We start from the raw sequence: 19,497 nt of genomic DNA, 5'->3' as shown, positions 1-19,497 counted from the left end.
AAATATTCCGCGATAAAAAATCCTTTCTTCTCTTGAGAATATGAGAAAATGGTTAAGTGCTTCACTGATGAAGAGAGAACATTTATTTCTGCTGAACACACTGAAAAGCAAGCATGAAAGGCAAAGGGAAATTTTCAGGGAAGAAAGTGTGTGCAAGATGAAGCCACACTTCACACTTGTGGATTTTTATTTTCTTTTATTTTGAGCCTATTACGGATAAACCAAGGGTATGTATACACACACAAAAATCAGCTATTCAAAATGAACGATATAATTCACTAAATCCACTACATTCTATTAAAAACTTCTGGTTCTAGATAAAATTAGGAAGTCTGTTGCTAGAAGAAAAGGAAAAAATAATTATAAAATTCACCTTGTATACCTGCCAAGACTGTCAGCTTACATTCTAATATTAAATCTAGAGCAATATTTGAAGCCTGCCAATATTTAGCAATTCACAACCATTGTGTACTTTATTTTGGCCGCACTGAGGGGCTGACAGGATCTTACTTCCCTTTCCCCGGCCACTGCAGTGAAAGCACCAAGTCCAAATCACAGGCCCATCAGGGAATGCCCTTCATCATGCACTTTCAACATACATCTTGAAGACAGTTTGATAGTTTCTTATACTATAGGACACAGCAACTGTATTTCTAGGTGTTTACTCAAGTGATTTGAAAACTTATGTTCACATAAAACCCAATATTCTAATGTTTGTACTAACCTATTCATAATTGCTAAAAACTGGAAGCAATCAGAGAAAGAGAGAAAGAAAAAGCTATTGATGCAAGCAACAACACAGAAACATCCCGAATACACTTTATTAAGCAAAAACGCCAGACGCAAAAGGCTACATGTTGTGTGATTTCTTTGGAAAAAGCAAAGCTACAAGAATGGAAACTGCATTAGTGTATCCAGGGGTTGGGAGAAAAGGAAGCGGTTCACTATGAATGCAACAAGAGGGACTCTGAAGGTGAAGGGACTCTTCTCTTCAGTAGGCGAGCCAAAAACATGACTCTGCAACTGTTAACACACTATGCAACTGTACATCACAAAGGGTGAAACTTAAAATATGCAAACTAAATAAATAAGCAAAACACATCAAACTAGGATGTCAGAGGCCCCAGTATGAAATGCAGCTAGCTGAATTACAAGTTCATGTCACACTGCACTGAAGGCGGTAGGCAGAAAAGGAGCTGACCTAAGTTGGCAAAATGAGGTTTTGATTAGAAATTGTAGAACTTAAGAAGGAAAAAAAGGATCTGTGCATCAACAATGTACTCAGTACATTTGCTTCTCACAGAGATCCAGGCTAACAATTTGGAAACTGCTTTACATGTATACTGGGGCTGAACAAATAAATAAATGGATGATAGCAGTAGGAATTCTGGTTTCTGTCAGCCGGGAAGTTACAGATAAAAAAGAAAGGAAGGTTAGAATGAACCCACATGGATTCTCAACCCTTGGATTAGTCAGACATTAGCATGAACTCAGGTTTACCTTACTGTATATATTCAAAAGAAACAGACAGGAACAGAAACAATTGTAGACACGTCTCCACACATGACTTAGTATATGTGCATATATTACCAAGCTCTGTCTGCTGCGATGGCCGAGAAGCAAAGCACAGTCCTGCTGACACCTTTATTTTAGCTCAGAGAGCCTTGCTGGACTTCTGACTCACAAAACTATAAGATAATAAATTTGTGTTGCTTCAAGCCACTAAGTACGTGGTCATTTGTTACAGCAGCCATAGGAAACGAATAGAACACTTACTAATGTAACCTCGAGTAAGAACACAGAGAACAACTTACTATGCAAAGATGGTACCATTGTAACCGCTCATGCAAGACTCCACAATGCCTTTGGCCACAGTTGAGAACATAGACTCCTATAAATGTAAGCACCAAATAAATCAACATTTCACAAAAACAAAAACATTTTTCCTAAACTACGTTCGAAAATATAATAAAACTTGTGTGTAAATTTTCATTTGCAATGTGAAAATTATATCCACTATAAAAAAAAGCTAAAAAACCTAAGATAATAAAACTGTAAACATAATTATATCCGTTAATCTGCTATGCAATTATAGATTTAAACCCCACATCTAGACTTAAATAGAAATTAGCATGTTGCACACAATATTATACTGGTATTAGCATAAAATACATTCCCCTAAATGTTCTTCAGTACATTTCCCACGAACTTTTATCTGATTTTTACTTTCATTTTTATATACAAGTAGATGCATCATTAGAAAAGACCCTGATGCTGAGAAAGATTGAAGGTGGGAGAAGGGGACAACAGAGGACGAGATGGTTGGATGGCATCACTGACTCAATGGACATAAGTTTGCGCAAACTCCGGGAGATGGTGAAGGACAGGGAAGCCTGGCGGGCTGAAGTTAATGGTGTTGCAAAGGGTTGGACACAACTGAGTGACTACAACAATAGACGCACCTATATTAACAAAGCAAGAATTCAGACACCTGCATTGTCCAGTATTAGTAGCCATGAGTCACACATGGCTACAGAGCCCCTGAAATGTATCTAGTTCAATTTGAGATGTGTTGTAAATATAAAACAATCATCAGTTTTGAAAGGTTGAACATGAAAAAAAGAATGGAAAATATCTCATTACTAACTTGCTTTATGTTCATTACATGTTGAAATGTATTTTAGATACACAAGGTCTAATAAGATACAGAATTTAAATTAATTTTACCCATTTCTTTTTAATTTTTTAAGATGTAGTTACTAGGGAATTCCTTGGTGGTCCAGTGGTTAGGAGTCCGTTTTCTCACTGCTGAGGGCCCAGGTTCAATCACTGGTCAAGGAACTAAGATCCTACAAGGTATGCAGAACAGCCAAAAATGTAGCTACTAAAAATTTTTAAATTATTAATATATATGTGACTCACTTACTATTTCCATTTTTCAGACATATCCTAGATGAAAAAAGATCTAAAAATCTATGTCTCACCAAAAACGCAAATCATGTGTATCACGAGCGAACAATCAATGTGTGGGATGTCCAATGCGATAAACATTAGCCACGTGTGGCTATTACTTTAGTTAATTAAAATTAAATAAAATTAAGTCAGGTCCTCAGACACATTGTTCATATTTCACATGTGACTAGCCACATGTGGCTGGGACATCTGAGAAGCTAATAATCTGAAAAGGTGAGTTTTAAATTTTAATTAATCTAAACTTAAATTGTGTGGCTAGAGGCTAATGCAATGGACAGCAGAGATAGAGAACACTTCCATCACCACAGAAGTCCCAGTGCCCAGCGCGGACTAGGTTTTAACCCACCTGCCCTTAATCGGCAGAAGGCACTCAGAGCAGAGTGACTGCTTCCTGGCTGTGCCCTGAGGCATGTGGGACCTTAGCTCCCCACGAGGGGTCAAACCCGCACACCCTGCAAAGGAAATGCAGCCTTAGCCACTGGACCATCGAGGACGTCCTAACACCACAGTAATCTACACTGATCACTCTCTAAGTGGTTTTAGCCGCTAAGTCCTGTGCAATTCATTTGCAACCCCATGGACTATAGCCCACCAAGCTCCTCTGTCCATGGGACTTCCCAGGCAAGAATACTGGAGTGGGCTGCCGTTTGCTTCTCCAGGGGATCTTCCCAACCCAGGGACTGAAACCACATCTCCTGCTTGGCAGGCAGATTCTTTACCACTGAGCCACCTGGGAAGTCCTTCAATGTCTGTATTCTCCCTAAAATTCCCACATTGAAACACTAAGCCCCAGTGTGATGGTATTTGGAGATGGGGCCCTTGGGAAGTAATTTTTTTTGGGGGGGGAGTAATTAATCATGAGAGTGGAGCCCTCATGATGGCGGTATGGACACACCGTGGAGATACTGTAGGTTCATTTTCAGACGAGCTCAATAAAGTGAATATAGCAGCAAAGCGAGTCACATGAACTTTTTGGTTTTCCAGTCCATATCAAAGTTAAGTTTATACTATACTATAGTCTATTAAGTGTAGGACAGGTATTTCTAAGAAAACAAAGTACATGTCTTAACATAAAAATACTGTATTGCTAAAAAATGCCAAGAGTTACAACAGTAACATCAACGATTTCTGATCACAGATCACCGTAACAAATATACAGTCCATGGGGTTACAAATGAAAAAGGACGAACTATTTCAAGAAATACTGACCACAGTGTGACACAGAGACATGAAGGGAGCAATGTTGTTGGAAAAATGGTGGTACTGGGGCTGCTCAATGCAGAGTTGCCACAAATCTTCAATTGTATATAAATAAAGCCAGTATCTGCAAAGTGCAACAAAGTGGGGTATGCCTGAATTCCCTTATAACAAGAGACACACGTGAGGACACAGCGGAAGGAAACTGTCTACAATCTAGGCAGTCCTCACCAGACACTGGATCTCTGGCTCTTGCTCTTGGATTTCCCAACCTCCAGAACTTCGAGAAATAAATGCTTACTGTTTAAACCACCCAGTCTCCTATTTGTGTAACAGCAGCCAGAACTAAGATATTCTTCTTAAACTAGGCAGTTCAACGTTACTTATCAATCTTCCAGGGGCTCTCAAAAGTATACCTTCAATAACCCCCATCACTGGTTGGAGAGGGAAAGTCAAACAGGCTTGTCATTCTGTTGCAAACTTTGACAGAGGCAGAAAAATATTTAACGAAATTAAATCTAAAATGCTAATGGAATATTTAAGCTTCCTTACTTATTTGAGATCAAACTGATGAAATCAGAAATGAAATTCTCCCAAGTAACAGAATCATGTATGTTCCAAATGAAAAGTGGAGCTCCCCAAATGATCATTACCTGAGTGGTGTCCATGTTGGCCACATGATCAAACATGAAGGTCTTAGGCTCAGGGTTGGAGTGCAGCCGGAGAGTCGTAGAAGAGAGCACAGATAAGCATAAGTTTTGCTCTCCATCAGCTGATCCAGAACCCTCTGTAGGTGGGCGTATTCGTACGAAAACTTTGATAGCATCACCTTCATTACTAAAGACCAAAGACACAGCAGCTGAATTTATAGGAGAAAAAGAATCTGAGCCTTCTATTGCGTCTAGTGTTCCTAAATCAAGTTTCCCCAACAAGCCCAAAATCTATCCATTGACACTGACCTCTTTTCAAGAGTCATACATGACCCAAACCCTTTACTGATCTATCACTTCCTCTGATCTCTTCACAGTTGCCATTTTCAAGACTTTACTACTTGAAACTATCGAAAGGGAGCTCCAAACTCTGCTTATCTCCAGTTTCCCTCTTAAAAGCAATAATAAAGTCAGTCATTCCAAAGGAGAATTATGTTATGGATTCCATCTTTTAACCTGGAAAGTGAGAAGACAGGGCTAGAGAGGAGACATGATTTTTCTGTATTTCCAAGTAGCTGAGGACAAAGGTTAAAACTGAAACAAGGATCCCTTACTTACTATGCTAAATGGTTGTTTTCGGAATACTACATCCTTAATTCTTTTGGCCTCATTCACAATATTTTTTTCCTTACCTTGGCTGGTTAGACTGATAGTCTGTCACATTGCGTAACTCAGCTAGAAAAAAAGACAAGAAGTCATTAAAGATTTTTTAGAGTGCAACAGAAAAACTCCATTCTTCTAGCCTGTTCTCCAGTTGCTCACACCCATCAGTCTCCAGGCTCCCCGGCCTGGGCATGACAGGGGACAGCTTCGATCTTCCTACTTGTTCTAACTGTGAGCAGACTGGTTAAGGGGTCCCTGGAGAAAGTGAACCAAGAAAAGAATTCATTGTGGCTTAAGTCATTTGTGATCTAAGCCTGGCCCAATGTTTGCCCTTCAACAGGTCTCAGTAATTAATCCTAAGGGAGGGAATGTAGAAACAAGGGAGGAGCAGTCAAGAAACAATAGTGCAGTGCTGGAGCACCCTCCTGGCTACTCAAGGGATACACATAATATATATATATATATATATATATATTTGAGTTCTTGAGGAACTAAGGCCCCTACCCAGGGAGAGGATGGAATGATAATGTTGATCCTCCAGACTTCAGTCAACTAAAGCTTGGACGTTTTGACCTCTGCCCCAACTCTATGCTAAGTTTCATCTGTTCAATCAAGTGAATGTATGAATATACATATACCTTTAGCTTAAAACCTCCCCAATTTTGCTGTTCAGAGGGACTACTTTGGGAAAGAGTCTGGTGTTCTCCTTATTTGCTATACATAATAAACCCTAGAAGATGCAAAGACCACTACCCAGAGTTGCTACAACATATTATCCAAGATGTCTAGTTTCTAACAAAAAAACTGCAAGGAATTCAAAGAAACAAGGAAGCATGACCCACAAACCACAATAAAAAGCCTGTGAGAGTGCTCACATGTTGGTATCAGGAAAAGGACTGCAAAGGAGCCATTACAAAGATGCCCGGAACTAAAGGAAATCATAACCACAGTAACTCTGAACTGAAAGAAAAAAAGAACCACCAAGCTCTAAGACAGATCAATAGAGATTATGAAGGCTAAAGAACAGAGAGAAAAAAGAATGAAAAGTGAAGCCAACCTGCAGAAATGTAGGCCAACATTAAGCATACCAACATGCATAAATGGGGAGAAGAGAGAAAGAACAGAAAAAAGTCAAAGAAATAATGGCCCAAACTTCCCAAAATCCATTAAAAAATGATCTACATATCCAGGAAGTTAAACAAATCCCAAACAGGATAAACACAAACAGACCAACTGATGCATCACAGTAAAAGTGTTGGAAGTCATTACTTAAGAGAGAACCTAATTTAGATTAACAGCTGACTTCTCGGTCAAACAGGAGGGCAGGGGACACGGCACAACCGCTAAAAGAATGACAGACACTGGACATGACAAAAACTGGTTAGAACAAACTCAGTCAAAGATGGTGGGAGATCTGACTTCCAGGGGACCTTGACCCTCATTTTATGCTTACTATAATATACTAGCATAAGCTAAGTGACATACCAACCAGCACCATGATCTTTGAGGCCAGTCATCAGAGAACACAGAAGGCAAAGTGCTTATCTGAGGAGGACTTACAAGTAGCTGAGGAAAGAAGAAAAGCAAAAGGCAAGGGAGAAAGGGAAAGAATACTCAACTGAATGCAGAGTTCCAGGGAACAGCAAGGAGAGGTAAGAAGGTCTTCTTCAATGAACCATGCAGAGAAATAGATGAAAACAATACAACGGCAAAGATCAGAGATCTCTTCAAGAAAATCGAACCTATCGAGGGAACATTTCATTGCTTGCAATGTATTTCACACCCACTGCAAGGATGGGCAGCATAAAGGACAGAAACGGTATGGACCCAATAGAAGCAGAAGAGGTTTAAGAAGAGGTGGTAAGAATACACAGAAGAACTGTACAAAAAAGGTCTTAAAGACCCAATAACCACGATGGTGTGATCACTCACCTAGAGCCTAATATCCTGGAGTCTGAAGTCAAGTAGGCCTTAGGAAGCATTACTAGTAACAAATTTAGGGGAGATGACGGAATTCCATATGAGCTATTTCAAATCCTAAAAGATGATGCTGTCAAAGTGCTAAACACAGTATGTCAGCAAATTTGGAAAACTCAGCAGTGGCCACAGGACTAGAAAAGGTCCGTTTTCATTCCAATCTGAAAGAAGGGCAATAGCCAAAGAATATTCAAACTACCACACAATTGTGCTCATTTCACATGCAAGCAATGTTACATTCAAAATCCTTCAATCTAGGCTTCAGCAGTACATGAAATGAGAACTTCCAGATGTACAAGCTGGGTTTCAAAGAGGCAGAGGAACCAGAGATCAAATTGCCAAAATTTGTTGGATCACAAAGAAAGCAAGAATTCCAAAAAAACACCTGCTTCATTGACTACAAGGAAACCTTTGACTGTGAGGATCACAACCAACTGTGAAAAATTCTTAAAGAGATGGGAATATCAGATCACCTTACCTATCTCCTGAGAAATTTGCATGCAGGTCAAGAAGCAACATTAGAACCTTACACAGAACAAGGGACTGATTGAAAATTGGGAAAGGAATATGTCAAGGCTGCATATTGTCACCCTGCTTATTTAAGTTCTATGCAGCACAAGCTGGAATCAAGACTGCTGGGAGAAATATCAACAACCTCAGACATGCAGATGATACCACTCTAATGGCAGAAAGTGAAGAGGAACTAAAGACTCTCTTAGTGAGGGTGAAAGAGGAGAGTGAGAAAGCTGGGTTGAAACACAACATTCAAAATACCAAGATCATGGCATCTGGTCCCATCACTTCATGGCAAACAGAAGAAGAAAAAGTGGAGACAGTGACAGATTTCATTTTCTTGGGCTCCAGAATCATTGCAGATGGTGACTGCAGCCATGCAATTAAAAGACACCTGCTCCTTGGAAGAAAAGCTGTGACAAACCTAGACAGCATATTAAAAAGCAGAGACATCACATTGCCCATAAAGGTCCATATAGTCAAAGCTACAGTTTTTCCAATAGTCATGTATGGATGTGAGAGTTGGACCATAAAGAAGACTGAATGCCAAAGAACTGATGCTTTTGAACTATGGTGCTGAAGAAGACTCTTGAGAGTCCCTTGGGCTACAAGAATATCAAACCAGTCAATCATAAAGGAAATCAACCCTGAATACTCATTAGAAAGACTGATGCTAAAGCTGAGGCTCCAATACTTTGGCCACTTGATGCAACTTGATGTGAAGCGCTGACTCACTGGAAAACGCCTTGATGCTGGGAAAGATTGAAGGCAAAAAGAGAAGGGGGCAGCAGAGGATGAAATGGTTGAATAGCATCACCGACTCAATGAACATGAATTTTAGCAAACTTTGGGAGATAGTGAAAGACATGGAAGCCTGGCATGCTACAGTCCATGAGATGGCAAAGAGTCTTAGCAGACTTAGCAATTGAACAACAGCAATAATCAAAGAACAAACAGTGGGCAGTGGCCCAGTTCCTAGAAATCTCCACCCTTTCTGTGAAGTAACTGTAATAATCCTCCCACTCAATAGACTATGAAATTACCCTGCCCGTAAAAACTAACCACACGCCACATTTTGAGGCCCCTCAACTTCTGAGAAGGTCCATAACTGTGGAGTGTGCTTATATTTAAATAAATTCAATTCTTACCTTTCACTTTGTCTCTCACTGAATTCTCTCTGTGACAAGACACCAAGAACCTGAGCGTTATTAAGTCCTAAGACCAGGTAAGTGTTCACAGACAGTAAAATTCAAATGCACGTGGGAAAAAAATCAAAGAGCATCAAGTTACAGCAATCATATAATTATAAAATAAGAAGAAAAAGTAGATATGCCTGTTTTCTCCTCTTTATTTTTAAAAATTGTAAACAAAAATGTATAAAATAATATGTACAAAAGGTATCAGGCTTCCCAGGTGGCGCCAGTGGTAAAGAACCTGACTGCCAATGCAGGAGATGTAAGAGAAGTGGGCTGGATCCCTATCAGGAAGAACCCTTGGAGAAGTATTCTTCACTTCACTCCAGATCCCCACTGGATCCCATGGGGATCCCCAAGATCCCCAATACAGTATTCTTGCCTGGAAAATCCCATGGACAGAGGAGCCTGGCAGGCTACAGTCGGTAGGTTGCAAAGAGTCAGACACTACTGAAGCAATTTAGCATAGCATATAAAGTATCATAAGCCTTTGACTGTGTGGATCACAACAAACTGTGGGAAATTCTTAAAGAGATGGGAATACCAGACCACCTGACCTGCCTCCTGAGAAATCTGTATGCAGGTCAAGAAGCAACAGTTAGAACTGGACATGGAACAACAGACTGATTCCAAATCAGGAAAGGAGTAGGTCAAGGTTGTATATTGTCACCCTGCTTATTTAACTTATATGCAGAGTACATCATGAAAAATGCTGGACTGGATGAAGCACAAGCTGGAATTGAGACTGCCGGGAGAAATATCAATAACCTCAGATGTGCAGATGACACCACCATTAGGGGAGAAAGCGAAGAAGAACTAAAGAGCCTCTTGATGAAAGTGAAAGAAGAGAGTGAAAAAGTTAGCTTAAAACTCAACATTCAGAAAACAAAGATCAACGCATTTGGTCCCATCACTTTATGGCAAGCAGATGAGGAAACAATGGAAACAGTGAGAGACTTTATTTTGGGGGCTCCAAAATCACTGCAGATGGTGATTGCAGCCATGAAATTAAAAGATGTTTGCTCCTTGGAAGAAAAGCTATGACCAACCTAGACAGCATATTAAAAAGCAGACCTTACTTTGCCAACTAGTCAAAGCTAGTCCGTCTAGTCAAAGTTATGGTTTTTCCAGTAGTCATGTATGGATGTGAGAGTTGCACTATAAAGAAAGCTGAGCGCTGAAGAATTGATGCTTTGAACTATGGTTTTGAAGAAGACTCTTGAGAGACTCTTGGACAGCAAGGAGATCCAACCAGTTCATCCTAAAGGAGATGAGTCCTGAATATTAATTGGAAGGACTGATGCTAAAGCTGAAACTTCAACACTTTGGCCACCTGATGCAAAGAACTGACTCATTGCAAAAGACCCTGATGCTGGGAAAGATTGAAGTTGGGAGGAGAAGGGGACGACAGAGGATGAAATGGTTGGATGGCACCACCAACTCAATGGACATGAATTTGAATAAGCTCTGGGAGCTGGTGATGGACAGAGAAGCCTGGCGTACTGCAGTCCATGGGTTCACAAAGAATCAGACAAGACTGAGCGAGTGAACTGATAAGGTATCACTGGATGTATAACACACAGAAACATAATATATGTATATTTGCCAAAATATCACAAAGAAGGTGAGTAGGAACAAACCTGTAGCAGACTAACAAAATGCATAAGATGTAAAGTAACATACTGTTGAGTTTGTAACAATACATGTTAATGTGTTTAACAATAATACCAGGAATTCCCTGGCAGTCCAGTGGGTAGGACTCTGTGCTCTCATTACAGTGGTGGGGTTCTATCCCTGGTCAGGGAACTAACATCCCACAAGATATTACAGCCAGATAATAACAATAACAGTAATAATAACACCAAAAAAGAGGATAAAAGGGAATAGATCTATGCAGGAGTACTGTTTATATCACTGGAATTAAGCTAGTATAAATTCGAAGCTGACGCTGTTAAGATGGATATGTTAAACCCTAGAGCAACTATTAAACAAAAACACAGTGAATGAAGAACAGAGGAACATAAAAGACATGAGACACAGAAAATGAAAAGTAAAGTGGCAGATGTGAATCCAACCAAATCAATAACAACACATGAATAGATTAAACAACCCAATCAAAAGGCAAAGATTGTCAGACCCAATCAAAAGGCAGAGATTGTCAGACTATATACTGTCTTCAGGAAACACCCTTTAGATTCAAAAGTAAACTTTCACTTTGAGAGTGAAAGGATGAAAAAAAGGTTATCATGCAAACAACCATCATAAGAAAGTGGGAGTAGCCACACAGGTATCAGACAAAAGAGACTTTAAAACAAAGATGGAACATTTTATAATGATAAAAGGGTCAAACTACCAGGAAAATAACAGATAAAAACATATCTACCTAATAACAAAGCACCAAAATACAAGAAGAACCAACAAGAAATGAACAGAAAACAGACAATTTTAGTTGGAGACTATTAATAGTTGGAGACTTCAACAATAATAGTTGGAGACTTCAACATGCCACTTTGAATAATGACTACAACTAGACAAGATAGCAAGCCAATTCGTTGTTGCTTAGGGCAGGTGGGGGATGGAGAGGTAGAGGGTGAGAGCTCAACCATATGAGATTTCTTTTTGAGGTGATGGAAAGATTCTAAAATTGACTACAGTGATAGTTGCACATATCTGTAAATATATTAAAAACCACTGGCTTTGACATTTTATATGAGAAACTGTATGAGATAATGAGACCTATCTCAATTAAGTAGCTAAAAAAATTATTTTAAAGATGTCAGAGATGAGTACTAAATCAGTGAAACTGCAATGAGAAATCTGGTTATCAGATCTGGTTCTGGGGGAAAACAACTATAAAAATACATCGCTGGGACATCTAAAAAATGTAAGACACGGGCTGTGGATTCGACAACAATATACTTTCCATTAAAGAAATAGATGCTCTAATTATAGCACAGGCATCAATTCTCTTATTTGAGTCCAGATTTACTGAATGAACACTGTGATCACGCAGAAAGCACCATGAACATTTTGGTCCAACAATGTACCAATTTATGTGCTAATATCCCCTGAATGCTGAAAATGTTGGAGGAAAACGAACATTTTAGATGGAAAAAAAGAGCATAATGATGTTCTAATGGTATGAGCGACCTAAAAAGTAAATGAAACAACATATGAGAAAAGAATTACAATTGATAGCTAAAAGCATTAACGTTATTGGAAGGCTCAAACACCAAAAACTCACCGCTTCTTTCAACATTTAACATAGGCATCGCCTCCTTACCACTTATACCATTCATTAAGATTCATCAAATTAGTCCAAAATCCAGTCCCTTGGGTTTAAAAACCAAGATTTCTTAAAGGGTTAGGCAATGTAAGAGGTGGGGCACATAGACAGGAACAGCAAAGGACAATGGAAGGGTTTATCCAGAGCAAAAATGACAGGCTCGCCTCCGTGAGAAAAAGGAAGAACTTCCAGGGTTCCCCCTGAGAAGAAAAAACGGGATTGTGAGAATGTAAAGACACCAATGAATTCTGTACTTTAAAAGTCTCTTATCTAAGACGAGTCCACAGCGGGCCCTCCAAAAGAGAACGAGGTGCATAGAAGAATATAGTAGGTTCTCCCCTTCAGAAAAATCAGTAATGTAGAATTAAGCAGAAAGAAGGGAGAGCGTGAGCCGACCCTCAAATGAGGATGCTAAAGAGGCAGCTCCGACCGGGACTCGGGAAGGGACCAGCGACGAATGGAAGGTCCGAGAACGGGAGGGAACAATCAGCGTGTCACTTGGGAGCGCCCGGATGACAGCTCTCCGTCTCGGTTTGCTGCTCAGCCCCAGTGCCTAGAACTGCGCCAAGCTCTTAGCGTGCGCCCAATACACAGATGGGAAGACAGCTGTTCCATTATTGTACTGTCTGGAGAGACAGAGACGCCAATCACCCTCCCTCGCCGTTCTGTGCGCTCCTGCTCTTCACGGCCAGCAGGAAAGCTTGTACTGGTGGGAGGGAACGGGGTCACGAAGCTGGGGCTCCTCACTTACTTTTGCAGCCGGGCGCCATCATGCCCTCAGACCTCGATCCCGAGACCGACGGAGCGACCGTACTCACTTACAGCCGCGCACCGCGCGGGGATTCCGCCCACTCAAGATGGCCGCGAATTTAAATTTGGCGCTCAGGCCTGACGTTGACGCCAGAGTGAAGGCCGCCATGTTCCCCAGCCTTGGGGCAGGGGGCGGGGTCTATGTGACGTCACGAGTAGGCGCCGTCGCCTCTGTACATCCTCCAGGCTCTCGGGAAGACCTGTTTTCCCCCAGAGCTGCTATGAGCAAGCGGAACCAGGTGTCGTATGTGCGGCCAGCCGAGCCGGCCTTTCTGGCCCGCTTCAAGGAACGGGTCGGCTACAAGGAAGGGCCCACCGTAGAAACCAAGGTGAGCCCGGGCCTGTCGGGTTACCGCAGAAACGCGACCGGCTCCGCTACTTTCTGCTTCTGCCTTGGAGGCCACATACTGACGGGTCCCACTTCGCGCCCACGCTGGGCCCTCAGTCCGAGTGTCATCGGACCCCATGCTGGTCCTCTTCAAACAACTACAGTCTCTTGTGCCCAAAAAGCTGTTTGTCGTTTTCACAGTGTTGTTGTGTTCTGAAAATGACTTGACGCAGGTAAAGCTCCCCATCCTTGGTAGATAGTACTTTAGGAAAGATCATTTTTCTGTTCCTTCATTTTCACTTGCTCATTCCAAAACCTGTAGCTAACAGTGTAGGTGATAGTGTCGTCCCACCTTCCAGGTAAAGAAACTGAGCACTTAATCAAATGACCTAGTATACTTCCCTCAGACGGTAAAGCGTCTGCCTACAATCTGGGGAGACTCAGGTTCAATCCTTGGGTTGGGAAGATCCCCTGGAGAAGGAAATGGCAACCCACTCCAGTACTCTTGCCTGGAAAATCCCATGGATGGAGGAGCCTGGTGGGCTACAGTCCATGAGGTTGCAAAGAGTCGAACACGACTGAGCGACTTCACTTTATTTCTTTTTTAATATCCTAAGCCTCGAATCTAGAACATCTTTAAGAATGTCTTAGATCTACTTCTGTCCTTTGTTCTTACGCCCTAAAAGAAGATGGAAAGCAAATACTTTTCATATCCTAGATCTGAATAGGATCATGAGAGTCAATTTCTATGCCCTCCCAAGCTCCTTCCTGACCTGATTCACATCAAAACCTGCCCTATCTCTTCTAATAGAAAGAGAACATGCCTTTATGCTTAGGGCATGTGTGGAGAAATAATTTATTTAGCACTTTATCTAGCATTTGCAGTAAGACCCACTTGCATGTCATCTAGTAGGACCCAAGATTGACTTAAGTGCAGTTAGTCCAGTGAGTATGTGTTAACCCCAGGCACTGGACCAGGCTCTGAAAGGACTAAGAGATGGATTTCCAAAATGCTATGTTCTTTAATTTTTACATATTTATTTGACTGCATTGGGTCTTAATTGTGGGACGTAGGATCTTTGTTGTGGCATGCTAGCTTCTCTCTAGTTGTGGTGCTGCAGCTCCAGGGTACACAAGCTCAGTAGTTGCCTCTAGTGGGCTTAGTTGCTCCCCGTGGCATGTGGGATCTTAGTTCCCAGACTAGGGATTGAACCCACATCCCCTCTGTTGGAAGGCAGATTCTTAACCACTGGACCACCAGGGAAGTTCCTGCCATGTACTTTAAACACCTTCCTACCTACCTTATCGCAACCTTCACAGGTCACCACCTCAGTGAAGCCCTTTGAACCTCCCCCTCGACAGTTACTCCTCTGTTCTTCTCTTCATTCTATCCATATCTGATCTGTAGTACTTACCATTCTGCATTGCAACTGCTTGCTCTTCTGTATATCTCCATCACTAAATCTAACTCTTTAAGTATCTTAATCCATCTATATTTTCCTAGTACAGTGTCTGTGACCTCACCTAGTGTGTGAGAAGTTACAATGGTTAGATAACTGTGCTTATCATCAGGCAACACTTCATGGGGGAAGGGATATTTAGCCTGAATCTTGACCATGGGTAGGTTAGCAGCTAGAGATGGAAGGAACAGCATGGGTAAAGGTGTAGAGGTCGTGAGTCATGGACTGTGTGTATAAGTGGTTACGGGACTGATAGAGGTGAGGCTATGTGAACTATTCAGTAGGCAACAAGGAGCCATGTTTGGTTAGAGATAACATGATGGAGTGACTGGTCCCCAGGACCAAAACCAGAGACAATGGGAAAGAGGATAAGGTTTGAGAAAAGGGACATGGATGAAGCAATGAGGAGAATATGCAATGTAATATTATAGTTTGCTTCAGGTCCTAGTGATGATCATGTGTGTGCATAGTTAATACCCTGAAGATTGCAGCTTGAAATCCTGTCTTAGGAGAACTTGGGGAAAAGCTTTCCAATTAGTATCAGTGATTTGGGCTAACAGTTTTGATCAAGAGACTTTTCTGTAGATAGATGCAACATTTACCTATGTTTGTGAAACCAACTTCATTCTTAATCATTTTGGCAGGATAATCATTCTAATAATCTGTTAACAAAAAGAAAGGAGTTTCATAGGAAATCACTATTTAATTGAGCTAAGTATTCTTATCCTCTTAAGAGTTAATTCAGGAGTGATTTTGAACAAAGAGAAGAAAGTTAGAATGAATTATTCTGAATATAATAAACACCAGGAATAATTTTATTTCATGTTCCCATTTCCTTGGCTAAAAATACTCTTTAATTACCTACTTGTTTGTGGTCATTTATTGGAAACTTTCAGAGACAGACAGACAAAACTAATGAATAATCAGTGAACTAACATGGATGTTATTAAAGAGAATGAAATTATTCTTTAATTAAAAACCAAAGAAAAGAAGAATGTACTTGTCAGGTGATTAAGCAGACGTGGGATATAGACAAAATGATTGAATGTGCCTGTGACTTGCCACAACTTCGAGTTCATCATTTTTCATCCTGTTGGTCATTCATGAGTAGATTGACAAATGTTTCTTGTCCCTGCTGTTTGCCAGGCTCTGAGCCTCTAGATGCAGAGAAGAAACACATACTGCGTTGCCTAGTAGAGTCAGGAAAACATTGATGACACGGTGTAGTACATGCCACCTGTGAGCTACAGATGATATGAAAAGAACAGGTGAGATCTCGGAAGCACTGCTGAGGGATCTGAGTCTAGAAGGCAGACTGATTAGGAGTTGGCCAGGGTCAGTGAGGCCTTCTCGGCCCTGGAAATTTATGCAGTAACAGGGGAGGCACAGGAGCTAATATGTTCGTGGATCTGTAAAACACAAACCTGTCTGGAGCCCAGAGGCCATGAGCATGGCAAGAATATAAGACTGTGCTTATAGCTGTGGTTATTGACTCAGGCCAGATCCTGCAGGGCTTTGTTGCCCCGTTTGGGGGGGCAAGGAAGGCTCTGTGAGAGGTGGACTAACCAGCTGTTTGAATACTGTGTGATAAGTGTGCAAGCCTTGAAACCCAGCATTTCCATTCAGGGAATTCCATGTATAAGTTTGGAAAAGTAAACAAAAACATGCAAAAATTTCATCATAGTAGAGAAAACTAGAAACAACCAAAATTTTTGCTTACAAAGAACTGATCAAATAAACCATGAGATAACCATATATAGAGTTAAATAATAGTAGTTTTTAAAAATAGATGATGCCATATGTATCTCAGGGTATTGTGCAAAGTGTTTTGTTTTGTTTTTCTTTGAGTAAAAAAGTTGGGCAAGTGGAGCTTTTATGGTGTCTGATATTTTTCTTAATCTCAATTAGCCAAATGTTACCATGTGTTACATGTGTAAAGTGAGTACATGGTTTCTGTTGCATTATTCTCTGTACTTACTTACATTTGGGAAATTTAATAATTTAAAAAGAATAAAGCAAGTCATACAGTAGTATGTTTAGTGGCCTGTTTGTATACAAAATATTTTCTGTACCTCCACATTTTTATACACTTAGAACAGCTGATGGGATACCCACCAAACAAGCTACTGGGAGGGAAGAAAGATGAGCAGAGAAAGAGGACCTTTTACTTGCTGTTTTCTGTACTCTGGTGGGTTGTTGTTGTTACGCTTTGAGAAGAGATGGAAGTGAAAAGGGTTGATGGAGAGCAGTGAGAACAGGCGCAGCCCAGCACTTCCCTGAGTAGGCTGGACATGGAAGAGAGGGCCCCTGACATCAGGGACTGCAAGTTGGGGCCCTGCTGGGATGGAAACTGGTTCCCCTGCATAGGTACCCCAGAATAACTGGCAGGTGGGCCTCTTCCCTACTCTAGCGAGGTTAGATTCTTAAGAGTTAACTTGAAAATTCACTGCCAAACACATTTAGTCAGTAAGGTCACTCTTCTCACTCTGCTGATTACAGTTTCTCACAGAGACAGTGGTTGTATTTAGTTCAGGGTCAGAACTTGAATGTTGTGTTTGTGTTTTTTCCTAGAGAATCCAGCCTCAGCTCCCAGAAGAAGATGGTGATCACAGTGACAAAGAAGATGAACAGCCCCAAGTGGTGGTTTTAAAAAAGGGAGATCTGTCAGCTGAAGAAGTCATGAAAATTAAGGCAGAAATAAAGGCTGCCAAAGCAGGTATGTCTGAAAGTAAGCTGGTTTTCCCACCAATTTAACGTTAGGTATGAAATCATTTTATATAATGGTATGGTATATTTGAAGGAGACAGTCCTAGTTCAAACTTCATTTACCAGATTTGTGACTCTGAACAAGTTATTTCACCTCAGTCTCGGTTACCTCATTAGTAAAATGGGGACAATAATTGTGCCCACCTTACTGGGTTGTTATAAGGATTAAATGAAAATTTAAGTAAAAACATCCTGTTTTTTAAAAAATAGATAGTTAGGTTTACAAACCAGTCAGCAGAGGTCTATTTAGTGCCTGAAGTGTGATATGCTATATAGCATTTTATTCATTATTTATAAGTTTTTATTACATTGCTTTAGGAGGAAATGCTGGAGTTTCAAACAATCACTTTTCAAAATACTTAAAAATACAGCATGATTATGGATAACCAACAGGGACCTACTGTATAGCACAGTAGTATCTGCCCAATGGTGTGTGGCAGCCTCGAGGAGAGGGGAGTTTGGTGGAGAATGGAAACATGTATACGTACGCCTGAGTCATTCTGCTGTCCACCTGAAACTATGACAATATTGTTAATCAGCTGTACTCCAATATAAAATAAAAAGTTTAAAATATGTGTGTGTGTGTATCTCCTGATTGTTTTGAATTGGGGACTGCCAGTGTTACAGTATACTTCAGTAAATGAGTTTTTATTAGGTTTTTTATTAAGTGATTGCATGTCTTGTGGGAACATAGCTAGAGGGAGCAGAGAAGAACTGGCTGAATTGACTCAAGGACATCCATAAATACAGTATGAGATTTTCTTGCCATCTGACTCTCCAATAAAGTCAAAATAATGAGAGAAAGTGTTTTAACTTTGTTTTTTGGTGCAGATGAAGAGCCAGCTTCAGCTGATGGAAGAATTATGTATCGAAAACCAGTCAAGCGTTCCTCAGATGAAAAATATTTGGGTTTATCAGCAAGCTCAAAAAAGAAAAAGGCAAAAGAAGAAGATGAAATAAATAAGCAGGACTCAGTTAAAAAGAACTCACAAAAACAAATCAAAAACAGTAGCCTCCTTTCTTTTGACAATGAAGATGAAAATGAATAAATACATATTTTGGACTCCTTTAAGAATATATGGGATTTTTAAAAAATAACATCTTTTTTCCTATTATAAAGTAATATAAATTCATTGAAGAAAATTTAGAAAATTCAGAAAACATTCAGCAAGATAAAAACTGTATCTATCCATCAATACCCTTTTGACCTGAACTGCTAATTCTCTAACATTAACTACCACCAACATTTTATTTCCTGATGTGGGATGTGTGTGTATGTAAATTTTATTTTTGTAACCAAATTTTTATCTGTATCCTGTATGTTCTCTGTCCTGCTTCTCACTTGATGTTGTATCATGAGCATTTTTCCAGGTCAGTAAAATTTAAAATCCTGACACTAATAGCTACAGAGGATTTTGTAATTAAACAGGTCCCATGTTTGATCTTCCTCTTCAGCAGAACTTCATTTTGGATGAGGGAAATGATCATGGGCCTAGTTACCAATACTTCCCCAGCTCCTAAGAACAGTCTTGTGAAAACTCTGATAAAGAGATACAAGTAGATCTTGAACAAGGATCTAATACAAGGGACCATGATACAAGTCATCATGTATCACATGGTGACTATAGTTGTTACATGATTTTTAAAAAAAAGATACAAGTGGAAATCTGCTTCCTGTGTA

At 40.4% G+C, this 19,497-nt stretch overlaps 2 protein-coding genes across 3 annotated transcripts in view; one reads left to right on the top strand and one right to left on the bottom strand.

The window, feature by feature from the left end:
• KIF15 (kinesin family member 15) overlaps window positions 1–13,308 on the bottom strand; it is a 55,171-nt gene extending 41,863 nt beyond the window's left edge. The window contains exons 1-4 of one of the 2 annotated variants that reach the window (XM_065933152.1): window positions 13,204–13,308; window positions 5,513–5,555; window positions 4,824–5,007; window positions 1,815–1,891 (exon numbers count right to left, since the gene is read on the bottom strand). In XM_065933152.1, coding sequence (XP_065789224.1) covers window positions 1,815–1,891; window positions 4,824–5,007; window positions 5,513–5,555; window positions 13,204–13,225 — 326 coding nt within the window. In that variant the 5' untranslated portion in view covers window positions 13,226–13,308. The remainder of the gene's footprint in view (window positions 1–1,814; window positions 1,892–4,823; window positions 5,008–5,512; window positions 5,556–13,203) is intronic. The other variant, XM_065933153.1, reaches the window with a different exon arrangement.
• A 117-nt stretch (window positions 13,309–13,425) lies between these two features.
• Window positions 13,426–19,210, top strand: KIAA1143 (KIAA1143 ortholog). The gene is made up of 3 exons (XM_065935275.1): window positions 13,426–13,591; window positions 17,622–17,766; window positions 18,648–19,210. Exons 1-3 carry the CDS (start codon window positions 13,484–13,486, stop codon window positions 18,863–18,865), a joined length of 471 nt encoding a protein of 156 aa, XP_065791347.1. The 5' UTR covers window positions 13,426–13,483; the 3' UTR covers window positions 18,866–19,210.
• The last annotated feature ends 287 nt before the right edge of the window (window positions 19,211–19,497 follow it).

The sequence above is a fragment of the Muntiacus reevesi genome, chromosome 4 (assembly GCF_963930625.1).
Source record: "Muntiacus reevesi chromosome 4, mMunRee1.1, whole genome shotgun sequence".
NCBI classification, from domain to species: Eukaryota; Metazoa; Chordata; class Mammalia; order Artiodactyla; family Cervidae; genus Muntiacus; species Muntiacus reevesi.
Note: the sequence above shows the minus strand (reverse complement) of the source record. Positions and strands in the feature narration are given on the sequence as shown.

Coding starts and splice junctions, on each gene's coding strand:
- KIAA1143 (XM_065935275.1), top strand. CDS start 13,484: ATGAGCAAGCGGAACCAGGTGTCGTATGTGCGGCCAGCCGAGCCGGCC. Junction 13,592..17,621: donor GGCCCACCGTAGAAACCAAG/GTGAGCCCGGGC, acceptor GTTTTTTCCTAG/AGAATCCAGCCTCAGCTCCC. Junction 17,767..18,647: donor AATAAAGGCTGCCAAAGCAG/GTATGTCTGAAA, acceptor TTTTTGGTGCAG/ATGAAGAGCCAGCTTCAGCT.